The sequence below is a fragment of the Typopeltis vanoorti genome, chromosome 13 (assembly GCF_054136105.1).
Source record: "Typopeltis vanoorti isolate ZY-2024b chromosome 13, IOZ_Tvanoo_1.0, whole genome shotgun sequence".
Taxonomy (NCBI): Eukaryota; Metazoa; Arthropoda; class Arachnida; order Uropygi; family Thelyphonidae; genus Typopeltis; species Typopeltis vanoorti.
Window position 1 is genome coordinate 76,599,866 of NC_143561.1, and position 26,307 is coordinate 76,626,172.

Genomic DNA, 26,307 nt, shown 5'->3' on the forward strand with positions numbered 1-26,307 from the left:
TTCGTATGCGTCCAAAAGTTATGGCTTAAACGGCCTCGCCTACCCCCTATGAGGAGAACATAAAGGCATTAGCTGATTTTTTTAATCTATTTCATCTTGTTCTAGAATTTTTTCTTTTCTCTCCCCATATATACTTAAAAGGGCCGAACCCAAAGTATATCTTTTCACCCATTTGCCACATACATAACCATTTTAGAAGACATTCGTATATTTATCACGTTTGCATAGCATAGCTGAACTTTCATACACATTTTTCACATTCCTCCCTTGATGATCTTGTTTCCCTGATTCTTTGCATTACGTCTCATACAAGAAGTAATGTCTCCAGACTCCTAATATCAAATGAATTCAAATGCAGACCATCCTTCTTATACAAGTCTTTTCTGCCATCAAACACAACTGCACAAATCTAAAAATTCGCATTCATTTCTTCTACATAGCCCACGTGAAATCATTTGCTATCTCGCCCTCCTTCTTAGCTCAGTACTGTCATACTGTCACAATCTGTACTCTCTCATAGTTCTTTCTCGCCTCATCCAACAGACCTTTCATATCTTCTCTTACACTGTATTTGTGAGAGAAGATAATTTAAATTTCCGCCCTCGGGAAAATAGAAGTGGTAACTTCTTAAGGGATCATTATTAAAGGATGAATTTGCAAAAAAAAAAAAAAGAAAAGAAAAAAAAAAGAGTGATAGTAGCAAACAATGTAGACAATTTCTACAATAATTAGGATGCTTGCTAATCCGTAACTTCTTAGAAGATATTGTACTTTTGATTATATGAACTTGTCGATTTGTCTACAGATTTTGCCACATTGTTAATAGGGAAAAGAAATTTAAGAGAAATGCTTTAGAGTTAAGATTAGAACAAATGTCGACTAGAAGAAAAAGATCGAGTGAATATAAATTAGAGATATCAAACATAGAACCTTGAAAAAGAAGGAAAGTTATTTTTAAAAAATGAGAAAATAGCCATGTTATATGAAGTAGGCAAGCTAATGCTTTCGATATAAACTTTTCTCGAATGTTATAAAAATCAAGTGGATATTAGATCGAGCATTATTTCAAAGCCAAATGTAGAAACTATGAAAGTTTCGTAAAAATAAGTTGACCACAGAACTTACAGGAATACGCCCTAACTCGGACCACCTTAGAAAATATGAACACCAAGGCGTCCATATGGTCGCTTTCTTGTAAATGCAGGCTGGCGTATTCCCGCAAACTCTCTAGTCAACTTATTTTAACGAAACTTTCATAGTTTCTACATTAGGCTTTGATATAATGCTGGATCTAATATCCACTTGATTTTTATCATTTTTCCATTGACGAACTGAAGCCTTTTGGCTCTTTACTTTCGTAAATACTTTCACGCACCGACCGAGTGTTCGCTTACGAAAAATACACCACTCCGACGTTTCAAGTCCCATAGTATCGAAAGAGAGTTTTTGCTCTGTTAAGGTTTCTTCTGGAAGTTCGCTCCTGGTGAAAGAGGGGGGGAGCTTAGATTTCGGAGGGGGATTTTGCCTTGTGAGAGCAATTTGAGTTTCTGGGGGAGGTGTTTTCCCGCATGGCCCTTGTGGGGCTTTGTCGGTTTATGCTTTTCCATGGAATATCTGCGGTTCTACTTAATTGTAGGGTGAGCTTCTCACTCAGTGGAACCAACGCTGAGTTGGACGATCTTTCGGTCACTCATAGGGAGTTGTACAGGGGATCGCCTAACTTTTAGAAATGACCCTTTACTTAAACGAAGAGAACCCACTATTTCGAAACAGCTGTCAGGCCAGGGAAAATCTTATCAAAATGGACCAAATTAGAAAGCAACTATATGGACGCTTTGGCGTTCATGTTTCCTAAGGTGATCCGCGCTAGGGCCACTCATAAATGCTGGCGGGCGTATTCTCGTAAGTGCTCTGGGCAAATTATTTTTACGAAACTTTCAATTTCTACATTCAGCTTTGAAATCATGCTGGATCTAACATCCACTTGATTTTTATAATTTTTGCATCGTTGAACTGAATCCTTTTGGCTCTTTACTTTAGTAAATATTTTCTCCAATGGTTTGCAAAGCAGGATTAGCGGAATTTACATTCGGTACATTTTCTTAATACTAAAAAAAAATACTGCTATTAAAAGACATATCCGAACATTATGTTCGCTTTTTATCGCACTTTTGATTCTATAAGTAGTAGTTAACTCAGAGTAAATTTGTTTAATCAGTTCCAATTATTCGAAGAACGATATTCCAATAATTATGATAATTTATTTATGATAACTACAGCGTCCTCTGTTGTATCTATACTATGAGTATTAGTTGTTGATATGACGTCAAGACTTTTATAATTTCACATGACTTCATACAGTTATTTCATGTTGATTGTTAATCGTATGTGAGACGTGCAGTTGCAATGGCTGTTTATTTATGGGTTCCGTTAAAGAAGACGTCCGAAGTAGACTTAGTGAAGCCTTTAAAAAATTTAATTTCGTCGTATTATAGTTCAGCTGATGATCCAGTGGACTGTTCAGATTCTCTAAATGAACTGAACAAATTACGAATGAACTCCACATGGAGGACGCTTGATAAACATGAGAGTTCACTTGAAGTAATGTATAAGTAAGTGTCTGTATAAAGCTATTACAGTGTTGTCACGAATATTACTTTTAAATTATGTGGCGAGAGAGTTGGTCTCTCTCAGATAACGTCTTTATAACTGGTAGCCAATGATTATTGCATCTGTTACTAAGGGGATCAATTCTATGAGATGTCATATGATTCACTGACAGATTATTGACGCAGAATATGTGATTAAATGATTCCGGAATTACGCTATATATATATGTGATAATTTTAGTAAAAATGAGCATTCGTGGAAACGACTATCATTTCTTTTTCATTGCACTCGTTTATGAAAATTCTCTCAATTGAGAGACACGCCTTAGTTCAGCTATTTTCTAATACTTTTGTTGTAGCACAGTTTTTGATATACACATTAGGAACGAAGGTTATTTATGGTTATGCGTTAAATCCTGCATCAACCATCAGAAAATTACAATCCAAATCTTAAATAACAGTATGAGACGTGTGAAACAGATTAAGTTTGCACTTTTCTATATTCAGAGCCCATAATGTAATACTTCTATTAGTTCAAAACAACTTCGGATTCAAAGCTTAAACATGCATACAAACCTGCATTTTTCTTGGATTATGTTAACTGAACCAGATAGAACTGCATTTGCAGGGGGGGGGGGGAGAGAGAGAGAGAGAGAGAGAGAAGAAAAAAAAAGGTTATAGCATTTTTAGTATAATTAGTTACATTATATCATATTATATATATATATATATATATATATATATATATATTTATTTTTTCAGCTTGTAATCCGTGAAGATGGTTGTAATATGATATATATATATATATATATATATATATATATATATCATATTTTATATATTTATTTATTTTTTCAGCTTGTAATCCGTGAAGATGGTAGGAATACAATGCAGTGATACCTAATTTCAAAGGGATCTATGTGCTGCTTTTGAAAAAATGTACATTTAACTGTCAAAGGATACTGATGTCTGCAGCCATTGTGTTTGCATTCTCCCCCCGCTATTATTTTATTATAGAGAACTGCTGTAGAGAACAAACTGAACTCTTAAGCTTCCTGTTAGTAGGATAGTGGTCTTGTTAAGACTTACAAATTTGTTCATTTTAAAACTTGTCACATCACTATTTGAAATTGATTTCTTTCAAGACATTTCATCATTTGCAAAATTATACAATCAGCTAACACCTTTTTGTTCTCGTACATAGGGAGTAGGTGAGGCTGTTTAGCCCTATCTAACTGCCAGTGTATTAGCCTTGCTAATATTCAGTTTAAGTTCTTTGCTCTCACTGATCTCATTAACCCTGCTGAGGATTCATTCTAGTTTTCTTTCTCATTACAGAGTAGATTTGTAGAAAGTAATCTGCATCATAAGAATATCCAGTGCACCTGTCCCAATTCCTGTTGTTCACATTTTTGTTAATGAAATGATGAGAAAGTAGGCTTTCATGTCTACCCAATTTTCAAATCCTGTACCTGTGCCTTTTGCTTGCTGCACAAATTGGCTATCAATGTTGAGGAAAGCTCATTTCTTTCATTGTCTAATACAATTACCTAAACATAGTCAGACATTTTAGTCTTAAATTTGACTTCACTACTATTTAAAGTAATCTTTAGTAGGACCTTGCTTGCATGAGAGATGAAGCTAATAGTTCTTGCATTCCTTCACATTATCCTTTTTGTGCAGTGGTATGAATACCTTACCTCTTCCAGTCTCTTAACCCATACTTCTGTTTCCTTTTCTCTCTCTTTACAGTCTGCTTAAGAAACATTTATCTATCCATCTCTTATGGCCTTATCCCTGCTTGGATTCTTTTATTATTACCTGGGGGGGAGCCTTGTTATTAAGCATCTTAATTTACCCTCAAATTCATGCCAAAGCAGAGATTATTCTGTTAATCATACGCTATATATTGTTTAATTTTTCAGGTAACTATAGTATTAATGGTTACTTTTAAGGTAGTTTCCAAATTGCAAATTTTGCTAGTGAATAAATGTTCTTTCTTTTCATGTAAGTTCATCTTTCATTCTTTACTATATCTGACATTTCATAGTGTGCTGACATCAAATGCTTTGGAGTGAGTGAGCTCAGTAGTCCTGTTGAGTTTTTTTGTTTCTCCAAGCTGCTTTCTAAATAACAGTCTAATCCATGAATTAAAACTGATACTTTAGTGTCCTGAGTAAGTTTGAATAGATAGAGAAAATTTCTGTTTGTTTGAAAGACATGCATATTGTAGGCTCTGGGTTAATGGATGGGAGCAGGGAGAAAAGCTTATTCTCATAATACAAAGGAATTAATAATGAATGAGGAGGAGAAGTGGTTAGTAGTTTAGTTTCTATAATATTTCTCTTTAGTATCTATGGTGATGAAATCAATACTATATAACAGCAATTTAAATTTAGAGCTTAAAGTATGCATGGTTAAATGCTTTGTATTATTATTATTACGCGACACTTCCAGGGAGTCAAAGACTCGTTGAGGGAGGCACTACTCTACAACTCTGTCTCCACCACTCAATCCACCAACTACAATGAATCACAACTACCATCATCATCCACACGAATGTCATCTACTGCCCACCACTACTAGTATTTTCAAAGACAATCGCAAACATCCATGCCCATGGCAGGATTCGAACCCCCAGCCTTTTGGGTGGAGAATGGATACGCTAACCACTCGGCCAGCCAGGCCGTCTGTACAGCAGTACAGACCAGGTATGGTCTATACTGCTGTACAATGCAGAAACTTGGACTTTGAAGACAGTATCGATTTTTAAAAAAAACAAAACTTGAAGCTTTTGAGATGTGGTTATACAAATGAATGTTAAAAATCTCATGGACAGCAAAAACGTCCAATCAAGAAGTATCGGAACTTTCAGATACCATAAAAAGAAGAAACTGCATATCTCTTGGTCACCTACTTCATAATAAAAAATATGATACATCAATTGATTATAAGAGGGAAGATAAATGGAAGAAGAGGATAAGGAAGATGAAGAAAATCTTGGCTGGCAGACAGTGGACTGGCATGAGCTCTGAAGGACTGTTCAGAGTGGATGAGGATCACTCAAAATTTGTCAAGGTGGTCGCCGACCTCCGATAGGAGATGGCACTAAAAGAAGTATATGGTATTATAGAAAGTAGGTTTGTGAAATTTTTCTCTTTGGTTTAGTAGTTTTTCTAATTGTGCTTTTTTTCATTAGAAACAGCAGTTAAATTTAAAAAGAAACTGAATCTGTGAAGTAGCATTGTGAAGTTAACAGAGGAGGTGAATGTGCAAATGGTGGTTAATGAATTTTCTGAATGGCAGAAAATGGTAGAACATTAAGCTCTGAATCAATAAAAGAAACTTGGTTAAAAATTAATTCCATTTGAGCAGTGGAATGAAAAGTAAAGTATATAGAAATAGATATTAAAGATCCAACATTATTTCAAAGCCAAATATATGTAGAAACTGTGGAAATTTCGAAAAGGTGAATATGCTGATCCTTGTCTTTTATGTAGTGCAAGCTAAGGCAACTCCGATGTTGAGGATTGTATTCTCATAAGCTCTCTGGCCAAACTTTCAAATCTTCTGAAGTTTCTAAATATATTCAGCTTTGAAATAATGTTGGATATTTAATATCCATTATTTCTATATAATTCATGTCACCAGAATGAAGCCATGTGGCTCTTTCTTTGAAAAGTAAAGTATTCTTTCAAAGATATTGTATATCAATTTTTGCAAAAAAAAGTGAAATAATTCCCTATTTTAAATTTACAAGAGATAGTAGTTAGGAATTTTTCAGGTGTTAGCAGACAGATCTTGACCCCCCCCCCCCAAATAATAAATATAGTTCCTTGTTGGAACTGTATTAATCTTTTGTGATATAATAATGGTACATTTCAACAATAAAATTTGCATGTATAACCACAATGTTGTGGATAATAAATGGTGTAAATTGCAAATTTTAAATTCAAGTTTAAATATTATAAATTTATGAATTTTAACCACCTCACCGGCCATTATGGATCAAATACGCATTTTCATACACTTCATATCCATCATATATCTCAATGTAATATCAATGGTATTACAATTTTAATACGCACTTCGCATCAATGATAAACTTGATGTCTATAGACGTCTTGGCCCAGTAGCGTGGTTAAACATGTTAAACCAACTGAATGAATTTTGAAAATAGATAATACTCTGATTTTATATTGATACCTATTATGGTGCTTTTCTGTTGTGAATCTAAAACTCAAAACTTCATTAAGGGTGATCTGTGTGGGTAACATTCTGGAGGGTGTTGCTTAGATTTTGTGCTCTGTAGTTTTACTGCTATTTAAAGTGATTTTTACCCAATTTTATATAAGTTCCAAATGACAGTACAGTAATAGATCTAAAGAACCAAAGACCAACTGTAAGTACTTTGAACTTTTAAACAAAAAGATTTTCTCTACTTTAATATCAGCCAAACAAAGTACTCATTCACAATGTACAGATCTGCCTGCAGCATGAACCAAAGATGGTGACAACAAAGCATTGACAGAGTGCTACGGATTTTGCTAAAGCTGACAAGACCACCCGAAGCTCAGAATTGCCTAACTGTAAGCTGGAGATTGCAGACAAGAAAATGAGCCTTCTGTGCGAGTTTTACTGGCACTCGATATGCTAATTGCACAAGAAATTAATGAATCAGCAATAAAACTAATCTCAGCTAGCCATTCTTTTGTGCCTTCATTTGAACAGTTTCTAAACTTCAGAAAGCACACAAACAGCCTAGAGCAGTGCCTTATTATACTCGATGATACTTTTTTGTATAAAATTGATGCATTAAAAAAAAATTCAAAAGGATTCATAATCATTCTCTTGACATTAACTTGCCTACCACAAAAAATTCCAGTGTGCATTCCAAGACATTATGGAGCTATAAAACAAAAAAAAAAAAAAAAAACCATTAGCATTGTACTTAATTTTCATTCAAAAGCAGATGTGATGCTTAGAGAACAATTCAAATTTCACTCCTGGAAAATCATCAGGTGTCTCTGCTTTGGGCCCATGAACACACGAGGAGACAATACGAATCTTTCCGCACTTAGAGTGACCTGCGATATGCAAACAAGCAGATTGGTATTCATAACCATTGTGAATAACGTGTCAGATGGCACCTCCACCATGCCAAGTGTAAGAGCCCAGCCAGATCTCACTTATGCACAGTAGAAACAAGGGTAGACGATTAGCGACAGCTGGAAAAAAAAAGCAACAAAGTGGAGATGACACATGGATGATCAGTTATTTAAAAAAAAAAAAAAAAAAAGCACTAATGTAAAAATCCAGTTCTACTAACAGCCAGGGAAACTTGAACTCTATGACTGCATGGGGAACATGAGTGACCCATGCTGTCAACAGCAGACCTCACAGAACCATCCTAATACACTACACCAATATACTGGGCCTCATTTCCAACATCAGTGATGTTTCTATTTCCAGTCTGCAAAACCTCATCTACTTTTCCTGAGAGAGGCCTACATTTCTACCCCCATCTCAAGCACTACTCATCTCAGCTTTCCCAGTTACACACTCTTTGACTAGTTTCACCTCAAATGTGGGATTTGTGCATATATTTGCTCTGATATGCCATATCAAAGAATGCCCAACCTGGAATTTTCCAATTTTGATCTCCTTTGGATGAAAATCTCTGCACCTAATGTCAAAAAAAATTATACAATCATTTAGAAAAATACCTCATGTTTCAGTGTTCTGTCTTTGTATCACTGACTATGCTAGCGTAATATTTGCACAGTTTCCTTTACTGGCTTGTCTTTATTATAACTGACAAACTTTCACCAACATCTAGTCCATATGAGAACTTTCCTCTCTCTATATATATAAATAAAATGCCTGTGTAGCTCAGTGGATATGGTGTTTGCACACCACAGTGCTTGACTACATGAAGGAAGAGACTTGCTTTCAAATCTAGTCAGCGACTAGAGGAAATTTTTCTAAGCCTTTCTTAGACTGGTTCCCGAGTTAGTCGATCTCTGGCATGGGAAAGAGTGTTTTTTCTCCCGGAAACTCTGGTTTTTCGCCTCGTTTATTTCAGACATTAAATATGTTGTGTTAGGGTAAGGGACCACAAAATGGTGGCACTTGTTGAGCTGTCTCTCTTCACTGCGTGCCGCTTAGTGATAGCCTTGGGCTAGCTATTTCTGATTGGCTACCAGTGGAGATTTAACTGCCCACTCGGTTTCCAAAAGTTAAGATAGGGCTAAAACGGCCTCGCCTACTCCCTATATGGGAATAAAAAGGTGATAGCTGATTTATTTATTTATATTATATATATATATTGCTTTCTATATACTGCCAGAAAAATCTAAATCACATAGAACTTTTTTTACCACAAGCAATTTAAGTCAATGGTTAAATTCTAAACGAATAAGCTCCGGGGTCCTTAAAGTAAGGATCATAAATGTGAGGCTATTGCTGGATTGTCGTGTCGCAACATTTTCTTATTATTTTATTCTGGTGGAGTTAAAGCCATTAGGCCTCTTCCACACCACACCACCAGAAACATTAAATACAGATACAAATACAAAATTACAATTTAATATAATATTTCTAACACATTAAAAGATAATTCAGTTTAAGATAACATTAGGTTATATGAGCGATGGAAAAAACAGTAGCCTATTCAGCATTGTTACATAAATGCAGAAAAGAAGAAATGGAAATAAAATAATGATGAAATAAATAACTGAAATTCCTTAGTAAATTTCTAATTTAACTTATTTAGACTGTAGAAACATTGAACAATTATTGTCTTATTGATATTTGAATGAATATGCTGTAAAATGTAAAATAAAACTTTACTTTTTAAAGATAAAGTTAGACAAACATATGCATTCATATCAGTAAATTAAATTCGAAATATAACAAATGAAATGTACAGGAAAGTGCACAAAAATATTGGGGCTTACCCTTTAGGTAACAGTAGTAGGAGGTCTACAATAGTTTCCGCAAGGCTTCCGATTTGTCTGTCTCTGCATCAAGTCTCTTTTTACAATAAGCAAGGGCACTGTTTCTTCCTTGGCACATTCAGCATTTAACATATGGAAGAAGAAGATCCCACTGGGAAATTGGTGGACCACAACTATTTACTGTCAGCAAAGATGAGACATTTTCAACCATGAGTGCATTTCTTGTTGGTACCACAATATTGTTCATAATGCTGAACACCTGCTCGCACTCTGCATTGCTCACTGGTATTGTTTCAACACACTTCAGAAATTTCTGACACTTGCTTACTTCCACTGTGTTTAAAATCCCTATAAGACTGAATGACCTCATGATAACACAGAAAACAAATCACACAGATCTTTCAATTCTTGTTTACCATAGTCCACGGCAATATCATCTGGCCAATACTCAGGTAAAACTACTTTCATTATTTCTGAGTACTTTGTGTCTTTATCTGTCATGCACCAACTTGTCAAATTTGTGATTATACTCTCATAAAATTGTCCTTTATTTCCATTGTGTCGTTCCTGCCTCCAAATACTTTCAAGGGAACTCCTTTGAATTGATTTGCTTCTATAGCTTTCCAAATTTCCCTCTAGTAAATACCTCCTCTCTTTGTGACCTTTAAATACTTCTCTTGTTCTGTGCAGGAGTTGGTTTGCTTTAGGTAATGTCGCAGTTTGTTTTTGCAAAGATTTTGAGAGGCTAGAAAGCTCATATAACGCATCCATCATTATTCTTAAATTGTTTCTGAAGTACATTTCTTCAAGTTTACTGGCTAGCCCTTGAAATGTTGCTTGTTCTCTACTATCTAGATTTTCATCATGACCTGCATGTGTAGAATGCATAGAATTCACAGCCCGAAAACTTGATGCAACCCAAGGAGTTGACAACATCTTTCCCACTTTGGTGAGACTGCAGAACTACTGTTCTGTACATTTTCTTTGTTCGTGTAAGTTATTTGAAGACATACTAAAAGTTGAATATACCTTATCAAGAAATATCCCAAAACGATTTGTTGTCGTAACATCTTTCATTGAATCATGCACAGCAAGTTCTAAGCAATGATTTATACAATGCCATGTTAAAATTGTCGCAAAATCTGTTTTCATCAGTGTTGTCAAGCCTGCTCGTTTCCCCAGCATAACTGAGGCCCCATCCATACATAATCCAATTAGAATTTCCCATAGGATTTCTTTTTTCAGCCCATGCTTTTCAAGACAAGACACTTCATAATCGAGTTTTTAATGTCCATTAATTTGGTGCTTTCTAATTGAATTAAATCAAAGAATAGTGTTGTAACATCACCACCATTTATTGCACCCTGTATGTACACTATCAGAACAGTATGGTTAGATATGGATGTACTGTCATCCAGAATAGTAGAAATTTTGGTTCTATGGTTTATAATGCTGTCTTCAATTTTGTGTTTCATTTGTTTTGCAATATGATTCACTATCTCAGTGTATGTCACATTACTATATAAAGTACTCCCCACTTCTAGCCCATTAAGAATCTGAAGATCAATTAATTTTGGGTGATCTACAAAAGGACGATTATGCTTTGCAATATGATACGCAGTGCAAAACATGTGGCACGTGATTTCGTGAGCTAAAGAGTTCTGTTCTTTTACAATGTGTTGCACTGAATTCTCACTTTTACTTCTAATAATTACTTCTGCACTTTTGTGAGATTTTGGTATCGCTGTGTTCATAAATTTTCTTTTTGAATTGCTTTTTTAGACGGCATTGTTTAGACCCTTCCCCTTTAATATATATTAATCAATTTATTTATCCGCTCTGATGCTAAGTAAATACCCTGGTGTGAAGAACTTTCACCTAGGGTCTGTACCGCTGCACATGTTATACACCCCCAAACCTCTGTCCTTACAAAATAATCAATTGTATTTACCTTTGAATACTATCCACTAGTCGAGTGTCCAGCAAGTTGGCAAATCTTTCCTTTCCTTCAACGTATTAATATTATTTCATTGCAACTTATGGGAATCCTGGGTTTCTGTGGATTCATTACAGACTTCTTTCTCTTCAGAAATTACAGACAAACATTACAAACTCGTTTTGTATTATTATTACTGTCATCCGAGCTATTTTTCCTTTTAAAGAAGGTAGGCCTATATAAACACTTAAATATTACACGATTTTCTTTGTGCTTCTCACAATCACGAGCTCTGATAAACAACTGCTAATCTGCTGTTCTGTTGTTGGTTGCTGACATGCTGCCAACTAGAAAAGACAAAATATCGCTAAGAGTCTGTCAAAATTCTTCTACAATAATGTTTGCTTGTGAATCGCTGGAAGATAATGCATTACAGGAAGCTCCAAACCTCCCCGTCCCTTTCATCATGCGTTTGTAATTGGACAACTGTTGATATTGACTATATACATATTCAAAATTGTAAACAATTGTTGAATAATAACACAATGTAGGCATAATTACCGTAAAGGGAGAAAAGTCAGAAAACAGAAAAATGTTACGGGTCCGGGCCTGGTACATAAAAAAAAGTTCTGTGGCCAGGCCCAGGCTGAATTTAACCACTCACTTAAGTGCTTCTTGGATAGCTTTCTGTCATCATGAAGTAATTGTTCCTGTAAATAGCAGAAAAAAAATCAGTTGTTCAAAAGAGATTAAACTAATGAAGAAATGTGGAAATGAAAAATATAGGTGTGTGTGTGTGTGTGTGTGTGACACACCACTATTCTTTAGGAAGCAACTTCCAAATGAAGTGGACAGCTTAGCAAGGTCATAGTACCAATTATATATTTGGTTTAATCCTTTATCGAAGTGTAAGCAAACAAAGTTTGTGCCTGAAGTATTTTCAGGACAGGAGAAACTCATAGCAAAGTTGGTATAAGTGCTCATTACTTGCCTTAGTAACCGATAATGCAAAGCACATCTCCTTGTGGACGTGTATAATGCAATGCATTAAGGGAAGGTCACTACTCAGACTGGTTTTGACCTTTATTAAGGTCTCATCAGTGGGAGCCAGACCCAGAGGTGGTGAAACTAAAGTGGTAGTAATGGATAAGTCATATTTCCATATGCCAGTTGCCAAAAGGTGTTGCACTTTATTATTAAAATTCTCTGGATTAGAGATAAGTTGATGGAAGATTTTTCACTTGGCTATGCTACCAATTACATATGGTTTAATCCTTTATCCAAGTGTAAGCAAACAAAGTTTATGCCTGAAGTATTTTCAGGACAGGGGCAACTCGTGTGACATCTTTTGGCAAAAGATGTCACACGAGAAATATGACTTCTCTATTACTTCCACCTTAGTATCACCACCTCTAGGTCTGACTCCCACTGATGAGACCTCAATAAAGGTCGAAACTGGGTAGTGACCCTTCCCTTATTGCATAGTGTTATACATCTCTGCAAGGAGATGTGCTTTGCATTATGGGTTACTAAGGCAAGTGATGAGAGCTTATACCACCTTTGCCACGAGTTGCCCCTGTCCTGAAAATACTTCAGGTGCTTACACTTGGATAAAGGATTAAACCAAATATATAATTGGTAACAAAACCAAGTGAAAAACTTCCATCAGCAAGATCATATTCTTTATTAGTCTGAAGAAGCAGCAGATCTACTTTAACCTACCTTTCTAGTTGTTTTGGTCGAAATACCACGAGGGACAAATATATTATTATTATCATAATCATCCTAAGACTCCATAGTTCACTCATCTAGGAGGTCTCTTTTGTCATACACACATCTCATCATTACCGTTCCTTAAACACATTCAAATTCCTTGCATGTACAGTTTTAAGGCGCGATATGATTTAAGGTTTAAGACGCCATACTCCCAAGCAATGCATTCCAATCATTCACAACTTCCAATGCAAAAAAAACTTGCTTCTCACTCCCTTGTTCACACCCTCTTTATACAGCTTCCAGGGATGACCTCTTGTTCTGCCCCAATCTCCCACCATTTTATGAACACCTCTGCAACATTAATCTTATATGGATTAATGTTGCAGAGGTGTATAAGGAAAATACTAAAACACCTTTCAGTATTTTCCTTATACCCATGCAAGTCAAGAATTTGCATCTTATGCTTTATAACTGCAGTGTATTAAAAACAGAATCACAAGAATGCTCCCACAATATGTGATATGATCCTTTTTAGCAGTGGCTCACTGAATGTAGTCATATTTGTTAATAATGGATTGAAGAAATAGGATCTACAAAGTTTAAGAAATAATTAGGTCAAAAGAGGTATGATAGTAATCCATTAGTTGGTTGAGAGAGTTTCTTATGGTATAAATATGTAACATTTTGCATCTCATGACAGGTCCAGGTTTATAGCAAGTGTGTGAAATGAGCTGCCATTGGATGCAAGTTCATCTTCCATGAATGTGCCATTGGATAGATCTGATCAGGTAATACAGGTAATGAGTTACATAAAGGGACCCCATGATCAGTCCTTACTCCAGTAATGAGTTTCAATTAAAGAAATTCACATACGTTATTTATTCACTTTAATCCTAAAGACATTATTATTATTATTACTCAAGACCCCATGGAGTCAAAGATATATCTAGGAGGTCCTTTTATCATACACACAGCTCATCATACTGTGCTTTAAACACTCAAATTCTCTACAGACACCATACTTTCAGGCAAGGCATTCCAATCATTCACAACTCTGCATGAAAAAAACCTGCTTCTCACTGCCCTACTCGCATCCTCTTTAGTTTCCACGGATGCCTTCTGGTTCTCCCCTGATCTCCCACTATTTTCTATAGAACCTCTCCAGCATTGATCCTATAACATCCCCTTGCAAACTTGTAGGTCTCTATCATATCTCCCCTCTTCCTCCTATCCACCAGACTCTTCAAGTTGCATCTTCTCAATCTTTCCTCATACTCGACATTCCAGAGATTAGAAACTACCCTAGTCAGTCACCTCTGGACCCTTTCCAACATCTCTTCGTCCTTCTGAAAACCAGGTGACCAAATCTGGGCACAGTAGTCCATGTGTGACCTAATCAAAGTCTTATACAATGGAACAAGAATCTCCCTACTTCTGTTGTACAAGTCAGTGTCCTCTGCATCATTCCCAGAGGTCTTTGTGTTGTCTTCACAATTTTGGCAATGTGTCCCCTAAATTTCCGATCCTTATCCACTATCACCCCAAGATCTCTTATTTCCTCCACCTCTTACAGTATATCCTCACCAAGCATAAATTCTGCATCCCATCTTTGTTTCCCAGATTTTAAAACCTTACATTTTGTGACATTGAACTCGCATTCCCATGCCCAATCACTCAATTTATTCAAGTCTTTTTGTAAGGCTATAACATCTCTACTCTTCATGATTCGTCACAACTTTGTATTATCTGCAAACAACTGAATATCTCCATCCAAATCTTCTCCAATATCATTAATATATAAGTTAAACAGTAATGGTCCTAAAACAGACCCCTGAGGCACACCACTAGTGATTTTCCTTTTCCTGGATATTGCTCCCCCATACAGAACTTGCTGATACCTATCAGACAGCCAGTCTCCAATCCAATGCACTAATCTAATATCCAACCTCATCTGCTCTAGTTTGACTATCAACTTACCATGTGGTAATCTATCAAAAGCTTTTGCAAATCTAAGTATATTACTGTGTATCCCTCTCCTCTGTCCAAGGAAGCCGTCACCTTATTGTAATAAGTAAGTAGATTACTAAAACATGACCTCCCCTTAGCAAATCCATGCTGTCCATCAAAAATAATACCATTGTTGTCAACCCAGCTCTGGATCCTAGTTCTCACAAGCTTCTCCAACAACCTAACTACAACACCTGACACGCAGATAGGCCTATAGTTTGATGCTTGAGTTCTATCACCTCCTTTATGAAGTGGCACAATCTTGCTCTCCTTAGGAACTTGACCTAGTGCAAGACTCATATTAAAAAAATATGTCAAGGCCAGCATCAACTCCCTGGCACATTCCTTCAGAATACGTGGGGATACAGGGATCACTTGCTTAACGTGGGATTTGATTATCATGGCGAAATTAATTGCTGCAATTCCTTGATATATGCGGCAAGGGTTTTGATTAATGCGCCTTTAACCCTGTGGGGCTCGCAGCTGATCTGACAGATACATGCAAAATGTTTAATATAAATATTCTTGCACAATTCAGTGTATAGCTTGGAGGTCATGAGTAGCTGTGCATTCATAATATGTTATGAGTGTGATATTCTGCACTGTTTTTTGCTGTCAGTTTGGTTTAACACTGTTAAGTAAAGGTTTGTGATATTTGACAGTAAATTGTATCAGAGAGATACCGGGACCTCCGATGTCAGTATATAGTATGTTTTTTTTATTTTATTTTTTTTATAATATTCTTTGTTTAATAGTAAATATATGAAGAGCCAAAGGCTTCAATTCAGCGACATATAACTTGTTTAAGTTAAGGGATATTACATCCCATATTGTTTCTTAGCCGAATAAGAAACTCAAAAGAGTTTCATGCCGAATATAGAAATTATATAAAGTTCGGCGATTCCAAGCGTAAGCAAATACCTGGATAGCAGCAACTGACCCTTAAGGTAGTGCAAGCTGAGGCAACTCATAGCACTACCTTAAGGTAGTGCAAGCTGAGGCAACTCATAGCAAAGGTGGAGCAAGTTCTGATCACTATTCTTGATATTTACCCATAATGTGAACTTAGCTCCTAGGAGCTGTATTATTGTTCTACATTATGAGAGAAGGTCACTACCCAGACTGGTTTCAACCTTTATTGAGGTCTCATCAGTGAGTAGGTAGGCCTAATTAATATCAAGTTTGTAGCGAACAGAACTTGCATCCCTTTTGAGGATTGCCAAGTGGTGTCCTAATAAATTAGTACATATATGAAGAGCCAAAGGCTTCAATTCGGCGACATATAACTTGTTTAAGTTAAGGGATATTACATCCCATATTGTTTCTTAGCCGAATAAGAAACTCAAAAGAGTTTCATGCCGAATATAGAAATTATATAAAGTTCGGCCATTAACTGATCCTTAAGGTAGTGCAAGCTGAGGCAACTCATAGCAAAGGTGGAGCAAGATCTGATCACTATCCTTGATATTTACCCATAATGTGAACTTAGCTCCTAGGAGCTGTATTATTGTTCTACATTATGAGAGATCACTACCCAGACCGGTTTCAACCTTTATTGAGGTCTCATCAGTGAGTAGGTAGACCTAATTAATACCAAGTTTGTAGCGAACAGAACTTACATCCCTTCTATGAGGATTGCCAAGTGGTGTCCTAATAAATTTAGTAAATATATGAAGAGCCAAAGGCGTCAATTCGGCGACAGCTTACGCTTGGAATCGCCGAACTTTATATAATTTCTATATTTGGCATGAAACTCTTTTGAGTTTCTTATTCGGCTAAGAAACAATATGGGATGTAATATCCCTTAACTTAAACTTTGTTCAATAATTTCTAGATTGTAACTGAAAATAAATAAACCATCATGTATTACTGAAATAGACAGCCAAAGGCTTATTTATCATACATCTCCTCTAGGAGATGTGCATTATGGAAAATACTAAGGGAAGTGATCTGGAGCTTACTCCACCTTTACTACGAGTTGCCCATAAGGTTGCTTATGCTTGCATCCTCTGAAATGTTTTCTATATATTCAGCACAAAACTCTTGTAGTTTCTATATTCGGCTATGAAATAATGTTGGATTCAATATCTACTTAATTTGTACCATCATGTATTATATTTGCAGTGCTTTTTCTTTGTTTTATTTCTTGTTTGCCAAGATCTGGAGAGTCATTTTGCTTGTTATCACAGAATTTATGCCGATAAGAAAAAAACTAAAACTGTTCAAACGACTCTTGATAACTTCTTTTGTTAAAAAAAATTGCAGTAAATAATGTAGGTACAAGTATTTATTAAACATTTACTTTGCATTCATTTTTTATCTTTCCTTTTTGTCTTTGCTCTCCTTAGGAACTTGACCTAGTGCAAGACTCATATTAAAAAAATATGTCAAGGCAGGCGTCAACTCCCTGGCACATATAAAACGAATATAAAAGTATATTCTAATATAAGAGTACCATATAAAACAAATTATTAATACAGTAATCAATCATGGACGAATTGTAATTTTTACCATTGATTATTGGATTTGATTAACACGATTTTGATATGCGGTAACATCGAGGGATTAATTAACCACGTTAAACGAGGGATACCTGTATTATTATCAAGTCCCACAGCCTTATTTACATATAGGTTGCTCAACTCCCCCATACACCTCTTACTCACTTACAGTGAGCTTATGAGATTATGAAAGTAGCATAACATTATTCTGCATAAAATTAAAGTGAGCTCAGTCCAACATCTGATTGCGATATCAGTTTAATACCACTTTCTCATCTTGTTTATGTACACGTATATTAGCCGAAGGGTTTAATCTTGCAACATCTCCCAAGTATATTCCTAAAGTTGACATAATCGCAAATATAAAGCAGTGCTTATATAAAATTCCAAGAGATTCTGCAGACATCATACCTATAACAGCAGCCATTCTAATTCATTTTTTAAAAAAACCCTCCCCTGAACTATATCTAATGCTGAATTTAAGGTGCTGAAAGATTTAAAAAAAAATAAATACAAAAAAAAGATTTTAGCAGATAAAGGAAATGCTAGTGTAGTTCTGGATTTGAACATATACATGAACAAGATCAGAGAACTTTTTAGCATTGTCAGTACTTATAGGTAGTTAAATAATGTCCCTACATAGTTTTAGAGGTGATTTATCACATCTGCTGGTAAAAAAATAAAGATTAAATTAAATTGAAAGAATAATAGCTAACATAGCATTTGTTTAAAAAAATCCAAGTAAGATTAATAATTAATTACATCAGCCATTCAGAACATTCTTATTTATGACTTTTTTTGTTATGTGGTCCCACCCATGCAAATTTTAATTGTAAACCTATAGTACATTCATACCATGGAGTGGGCTGAGGATTTCCTTATTTTTACAGCTTTTATATATACAGTCATCCCTTGACTTACGTCCTTTCGAAGATATTCCTGTAATCCCATAATGGAATAAATAACATTTTCGACTATACTTTCGAACAAGACGCAAGCGAGTGTAAAGTAAAAAGGTTTTTATTTGGCAACAGCGCATTCAGCAGCAACCTCTCTCGTCAGTTGGCACTTGGCTTAACAATTCCTCTGTTGATTTTGTTTGAAAAATATGTTATTTGTGTATTTATCATTAAATATTTAGTGATATTTTGTGCAACATGGGGCTTATTTTCCGAAACATCCATATTTGCTGTGGCAAATATTTAATATGGATGTATCGATGTATATTTGATATGGATGTATTTAATGTATTAACTTATGTTCAAACCAACTTACATCCTGCCTGATGGAACAGAACCCCAACGTAAGTCGAGGGATGACTGTGTGTATATATATATAAAATTGTATCTATCTTCATTTTTTGCATACTTCAGGAATCCAGCTCTAGAGACCAAACATGGAACTTTTTCAATGCACTTCAGGTGAGAAGTATTTGAGGGAGGTATTTGTAAAGGAGTTGGATGAAGCAAAAATGAAGGGCAAGGTGAAGATTGTAAGTCTCCATGTTATACGATAGAGACAAATTGAGGAAGCAGAGGGCATTGATAGCAATATATTGGCGATCTTCACCAAGTTCAAGGTCATGTTTTTCCCTCAAAACACTACTTCATTGATCCAACCAATGAATCAAGGAGTTCTAGTAGTGTTTAAGGTTTATTATATACCGAGAACTTTTTCACAAGCCATTTCTGAGGAAAGGAAATGACCAGACTCTCATGCAATTCTGGAAAGCATTCAATATTTATCATGTTATTAAAATATTGCTGTAGTTTGGGACGAAGTGATTTCTCACTGTATGAGTGGCATATGGAAAAAGACATTAAAAAGGTTTGTGTATGATTTTGGAAGTTTTGAAAAAAATGAAGACCTTTGTAAATTGATTGAAGAAATAGTGGGCCTAGCAAACAGCTTGAATCTCAAAGTGAATGATGACGACATAGTTCAACTCATAGGAAGTGCCACTGAAGAGTTGACCAACGAAGAATTGATCGAATTGGGGGAACAATGTGTTGCAGAAGAGGAAGAAAAGGAAGAGGAAAAAGAGAAACAAGAAGAGGTAGTTAAACAATTCACAGTGGAAGGTCTTGCAGAAATGTTCTCTGCAGTTAGCGATGTTATCAAAATTGTTGAAGACATAGACTCCAATGCCGAATGCTACTTATCAGTAGAAAGCAAAATACATGATGCGTTTGCTTGCTATAAGCAAATTTTGATGAAAAGAAGAAGAGGAATAAGTAAAGCACATCGGACATTTTCATAAAAAAAACAAAGGTTACACCAGAAGAGCTGAAGCCTGGTCCTTCACATAGGGAAGGTAATGAAGATGTAATTATAGAGGAAGATTTGGGTGATTATTCTTCTGTTTTATAGTGCCAGTAACGTACAGTACAGTTTTATAATAAGGTTTAAAAATTAAAATGACAGTATATTCATTACTGTTAAGTCCCTAACCCCCTATAACTCTGTTGATTTAATGTATCAGACTTACATCTGAACTGACTTACATCCTGCCTGATGGAACAGAACCCCAATGTAAGTTGAAGGATGACTGTATATATATATATATACACATATAAAATTGTATCTATCTTCATTTTTTGCAAACCCTGCTCTAGAGACCAAACATGGAACTTTTTCAAGGCACTTCAGGCCTCCAGAAATTTTGGATTGGAACTAATGATTTGAGAGGTGAGAAGTATTTGAGGGAGTATGTGAAGGAGTTGGATGAAGCAAAAATGAAGGGCAAGGTGAAGATTGTAAGTCTCCTGCCATGCTATAATAGATGCAAATTGAGGAAGAGGAGGACATTGATAGCAAATGAATCAACACACAGGTTGTGCAGAAGGAATGATGTAGAGTTTATGGGCTTATGGCCTGTGTTTGATGGATAAAAGGATTCAAATAATGCTGACAGATTACATCTAAATGATTTTGGTACTAGGTACCTAGAGAGAGAGAAAAAGCTTTGTTCATCAAGCATGCTGAAGCACAAATTCAGGAAAACTTAAGCAATTAGTGGATGCAGGTGAATGTGTGAAGGCACCCATGAGTGAGTGAGTGTGAGAATGACCAACAAGTGTGGAATCTAGTCTCTTTAGCAAAAATATTGAATAGAGTAGTTTTTTCAGGAAGTAAAGGGGGGGGGGTCTGGGGCCTAAAGGGATGCTTCAGTTTTTATGTACTTAGGCCAGAAGTATCAGGAACAAGAGGGAGATGTTTTTGGCATTGGTTAGTGCAACCTCCCCAAAAGTTATAGGCATTAGTGAGACTTGGCTAACAGCAAATGATGTAGTTATGGGTTAGAATGTGAAGGGTTTAGCATTTTCAGGAAATATAGGATTGGGGAGGAGTACTGCTGCAAATGAATTGTAGGCCAAAAAGAATAGGAGATAGGCAAGAGAGTGGCTGTTCATTTGAAACATCCTGCTGTGAGATCAAGGCCAATAAGACAAAATATACAGTTGCTTCTATAGATCAGGGTTGATCTGGAAGATATGCATCAGCAAATTAGTGCAATGAGTGCAAGTTGAGTGATTATTATGGGGTCTTCAACTATGGAGATATAGATTGGAAGGAAGAGAGATCACATGGCAGGAAGGAAATAGAATTTATACACCTACAGAGAGATAATTACTTGAGGTAGCATGTGATGGAGAGGACTAGAGGTGCAAGAGTATTGGACCTAGTCATAGGATCAGAAGAGCTATCCATAACTAATGTGGCCACATTGCCTCTGATTGGTAAAAGTAATCATGAGGTCTTGACTTTGGAAATTGTAAAAAATGAGGAATATTCTATTAAGAATGGGTATGTGTAGAACTACAAATCAGATGATTATGACAAGATTAGTAGGAAGCTCAAAGCTTTGCCATGGCATAAACCCCTGGAAGGAAAGGATGGTAGTAATGTATGGGAGATAGTTAAGAGGCATCTAGAGGAAGCTTTATTAAATTGTATACCAAAGGTAAGGAGGGTTAAATGAGGTAGGAGTGAGTTAAATGGATGAATAATATCCATAACTCATCCATTTAACTTAACATGGATCCATTTCCAACAGGGGAGGTGTAACAAGAATCAGGCAAGAAAGGTGACCAGTATAGTAAGGAAGGCAAAATCACATTATGAGAAGAAACTAGCCAAGCAAGCCAAAGAAAATCCCCAAAGTTATTTCGCCATGTGGCAAATAAGAGGAAGAATGACTTGCTTAGGGTTGATGGTCACAAGTTGACAAAAGCAGATAATATATTTGAAATAGCAGATAAAAATGCAGTTGAAATGCAAATAAAATAGTTTACTTGTATGAACAAGTGAGGTTAAATGCTGTGACATATGTGACAGACTTGCGTGGAAACAGAGGTGGATAAATTGGAGATTCTCAGGATATTGCAGAATCTCAGTGTAAATATAGCTATTGGATTAGATGGGATATCAGCTCATGTTTTGCAGCAATTTGCAAGGGTATCTGACTAGGCTCTTTAATTAAAGGCTCAGTTCTGGTAGAGTTCCAAGGCAGTGGAAAGAGGGCAAAATAATTCCTTTGCATAAGGGAGATTTGAAGACTGCAGTAGCAAAGACCAATCAGTATCTCATGAGTGGTAGTAAAAGTACTGCAAAATTTGGTCAAAAAGAAGAATTCAAGAATGAGTGGATAAAAATATGATACTGTATGAAGGGCAACCATGACTTTGTGAATGGTCAGTCATGCCTTAGTAATTTACTGTCTTTTTATAATAGAGTAACAGCAGATTTGGAAATGGTTATATGATGATTCTGCTGGATTTTGCAAAGGCATTTGACAGAATACCACATGGAACTTTGTTACACAAATTAGAATGAACAAATGGGAATGGATATGATACTGGTTTTGTGGATAAGAGGGGGTGACTGCTGAACAGATTCCAAAAAGTGGTATATGGATGAGCAGAATCCAGGCAAAAGCTAGTGAGCAGTCGTGCCTCAAGGTTCAGTGCTAGTACCACTTTTGTTTAATTTGTACATAAATGATATAGGAAATAACTTGAAAGGAAATATTCAGTTATTTGCTGATGATGCAAAATTAGATAGAGTAATAATTAATCAAGGTGATGTGGAGAGCTTGAAGAACGATTGCAGGAAATAGGCTGTCAGTATGGATAAAAGATATTGGGTTCAGTTGAATGTGGGTAAATGTAAAGTTATTCATTCTAGGATAAATAAATTACAAGCTGTGTCATCAATGGAAATGTACTCCAGGAAATAGATGAAGCTAGAGATTTAGGGGTGGTAGACAGTGAGTTGAAGTTTAGAAGACATATTACTAGGGTAGCTATTGAAGAACACACTAATGGTGCCTACAAATCTGAATTACTGTGCTCAGGTCTGGTCTCCTGGATTTCTTGGAGATGAAGTTGTGAAGACAATTCAGAAGCGAGCAACCAAGATGGTAAGTGGTCTGTGGAATGTTCCCTATGAGGATAGATTGAGGGTGTGTGGACTGAAGAAGTTGGTTGATAGGCAAAAAAGAAGGGATATGATAGAAACATTTAAGTTATTTAAAGGATTTAATAGGATTGATGCAGGGAAATGGTTCAGCAGTTGGCTGTAGAGGCTTGAACTATGGGTCATCCCTGGAAGTTGAATAAAGGTCTAGTTAGTAAGAGCTTAAGGACTAGATTTTTCACTTGGAGAGGTGGCAATGAATGGTTGCCAGAGTCTGTTGTTAGTGCTTTGTCTGTTAATTAGTTCAAAGAGAGATATGGTAGAATGTGTGAATTGTATGGCCTCCTGCAGTGAATCTTTGGACTCCATGGAGGTGCCTGTACAATTATAAAATATTTGGTGTGGTGGTCTCATACAGGGCCATGAAACCCATTTTTCCACCTAAAGACAATTACAGAGATCTGTGCCCTTGCCAAGATTTAAAACCCACAGACTTTATTGGAAAGCTGATATGCTAACCATTCAGCCAACTAGGTTAGTGTTATTTTGTTTACCATAAGAGGTCATGCTAAGCGAGTTAAGTAGTTGGTGTACTAATTGCTGTAATAACAGTTGCATATAGATATTCCTGAGGAGAACTTTAATGTGAAGATCAAAACATATTCTTAGTTTTTATCTCAAATTGTTGTTGACTATAAATCATATATGATGGATACTGTTCGGTATTTAATTTCACTATATGAAAGTAATGATGTAACCTCATATAGTACAATCATATCTTACACCTCTCCTCTGAAAGTACATATCAGAGGGGAGGTGTAAGAAATGGGAATAAAATAAAACATTTTATATATATATTTGTATGCAGATTTACTCGGTTTAATAACATGTTTATTAATTTAATTTCAATGACTTAACACTGAGATAATAAATAATAAGGTTTAATGAAGACAATACTAATTTCGTTGGTAATTCAACTTCTTCAGGTGTCAAAGTACAAAGAAAAATACAAATTAATCTGACAGAAACATTACATAATAACAACAGATCTACTAAAAACTGTAGCGCAGTTTAAATTGGAGTCTGTGCTACAGTTCCAGCTGTATGTTTACGTGTGCATGTGAAATCGCGAGAATGCCAGCACCGGACAGCAGAGCTATGTGAATCTGGCAAGCTGTAGCTAAGGCTGCTTCATGTGGGTTGAATCAAGGGCAATTTCTTTTGACTCAAGAATATGTCTTTCAAGTTCATAACATTTGTGAATATTAGAAGTTTGAGACCAATCTATTTGATGTTGGTGGCCTTCATCAGAGTTTATAGAGAACAAGATGTGGCTGGCGAGAGCGCTGGCTCAGATTCTGTTATAGGAAATGTCTCTTTTGTGCTCTTCAACCTGGAGAAGGATAGATTTATCAGTCTGTCGATAATAAGGTTTTCCACAATTACAAAAAATTTTATACTCCTGGGAACTGAAGATGGTGATGTTTTTCTTTAGGTTGACTAAGGATAGAACGGAGTTGTAGGTAATGCAGAGAAACATGTTTTAATGTTGAACTTTTTAAAAATTTTAGTCAGTTTGGGGGAGAGGGAACTAATGAAAGGCAAGGAGATGTAAGCTCTGGGGGTAGTAGAATCTTCATTAGTTTGTTGACGACAGTCAAAAAGAAGTTTCTCAATACTTTTTGAAGAAAACCATTATTATGAAAGGTCCTTTTGAGGAAATTAAGTTCATCTTGAAGCTCTACGTCGTCTGATAATAAGGATATGGCCCAATGTGCAAGGGTGGAAATAATGCCAAATTTCTGTGGAGGGTAGTGGTGAGAGGATGCATGAAGGTATCTGGATAGCTTCATGAAGCACCTGGATAGTTTTATGTCTAAAAAAGAAAGACGATTGTTAACTTCTAGCTCATAGGTGAATTTGATCTTGTGATGAAAATTATTTAGATGATCCAAAAAACTTTGAGGTTATCTAGGCCATGTTCCCATATAAGAAAAACATCATTGATATAACAGAGCCAGATTTTAGGTTTTAGCGTGGCCGAACAAATTGCTTTTTCTTCTACGTCTTCAAGAAATATATTAGCTAGCGCTGGGGAAAGCGAACTATCCATAGCTCGTCCGGAGTTTTGTTTAAAACTAGTCTGCTTTCCCCGGTGCCAACACATACAGGGTGTTCGGGATAAATTTGACATATTTATAATTAATTATATTTTTCCGTAAGTTACATGTATTAACACACACTTCTCTTCATTTAAAAGTTTGGACCCTTCTTCATTCATATACAAGATGTCAGAAAGGATGGATAGCTGGAACCCACCTGAATCATGGAAGAGAATAACTTGTATCATGATGATTCGTGCCCGCCATCAAAATAAGGATATTACGACTGCTGCCCAATGCTCCCTGAATACAGTAAAAACAATGAACTAGAGACTTGCAATGGTGACTACGAGGATGTAGCAAGAAGAAAGATCCCTAGCAGACGATCTGATTGCGTTCGTACAGCAGAATTCCTCGCAAATCTGCAGGAACAGGTGTTGAAGAACCCTGGCATTGGAATTCGGGCTTTGTTCGTGGAGTTGCTAACTGTAGTCAAGCCCTGGATAACAAGGGTAGGCAATGGTAGGCCGTATGTATGGCAGCAGGATTCGGCCCCTTGCCACACCTCTGGGAAAAGTCAAAAATGGTTGTCTGAAAATTTCTACGACTTCACCAGTCCAAATGTTTGGCCTCCAAACTCCCCAGACCTTAACCCCATGGATTATTTTGTATGGGGTGCAGTTGAAAAAGACACCAATCGCACTTCCAGTAATACAAAAGCCCAGTTAATGGATAAAATTAAAACAGTTTTTGCGGCCCTTCCCAGGGAGACTGTAGCATCAGCTTGTTCGAGGTTCCGAAGCAGAATTGAAGCTGTGATCGATGCTAATGGTGGTTATTTTGAGTAAATCTTGTTGATAGTATTGTAATTAACTCTGCCTGTAATGTTTTTTTGTCAATTCATTAAATTTAATAGATACAAAGAAGATTTTCTTTTTCCTTACGAAACTGTCAAATTTATCCCGAACACCCTGTACAGACAGATACTTTCATGCATCCTCTCACCACTACCCTCCACAGAAATTTGGCATTATTTCCATCCTTGCACATCGGGCCAGA

At 36.1% G+C, this 26,307-nt stretch overlaps 1 protein-coding gene across 1 annotated transcript in view; it reads left to right on the forward strand.

The window, feature by feature from the left end:
* The first annotated feature begins 2,328 nt into the window (after positions 1–2,328).
* The window catches only part of ALiX (programmed cell death 6-interacting protein-like protein AliX), a 200,917-nt gene continuing 176,938 nt past the window's right edge, over positions 2,329–26,307 (forward strand). The window contains exon 1 of the mRNA XM_090402630.1: positions 2,329–2,612. Coding sequence (XP_090258756.1) covers positions 2,407–2,612 — 206 coding nt within the window. The 5' untranslated portion in view covers positions 2,329–2,406. The remainder of the gene's footprint in view (positions 2,613–26,307) is intronic.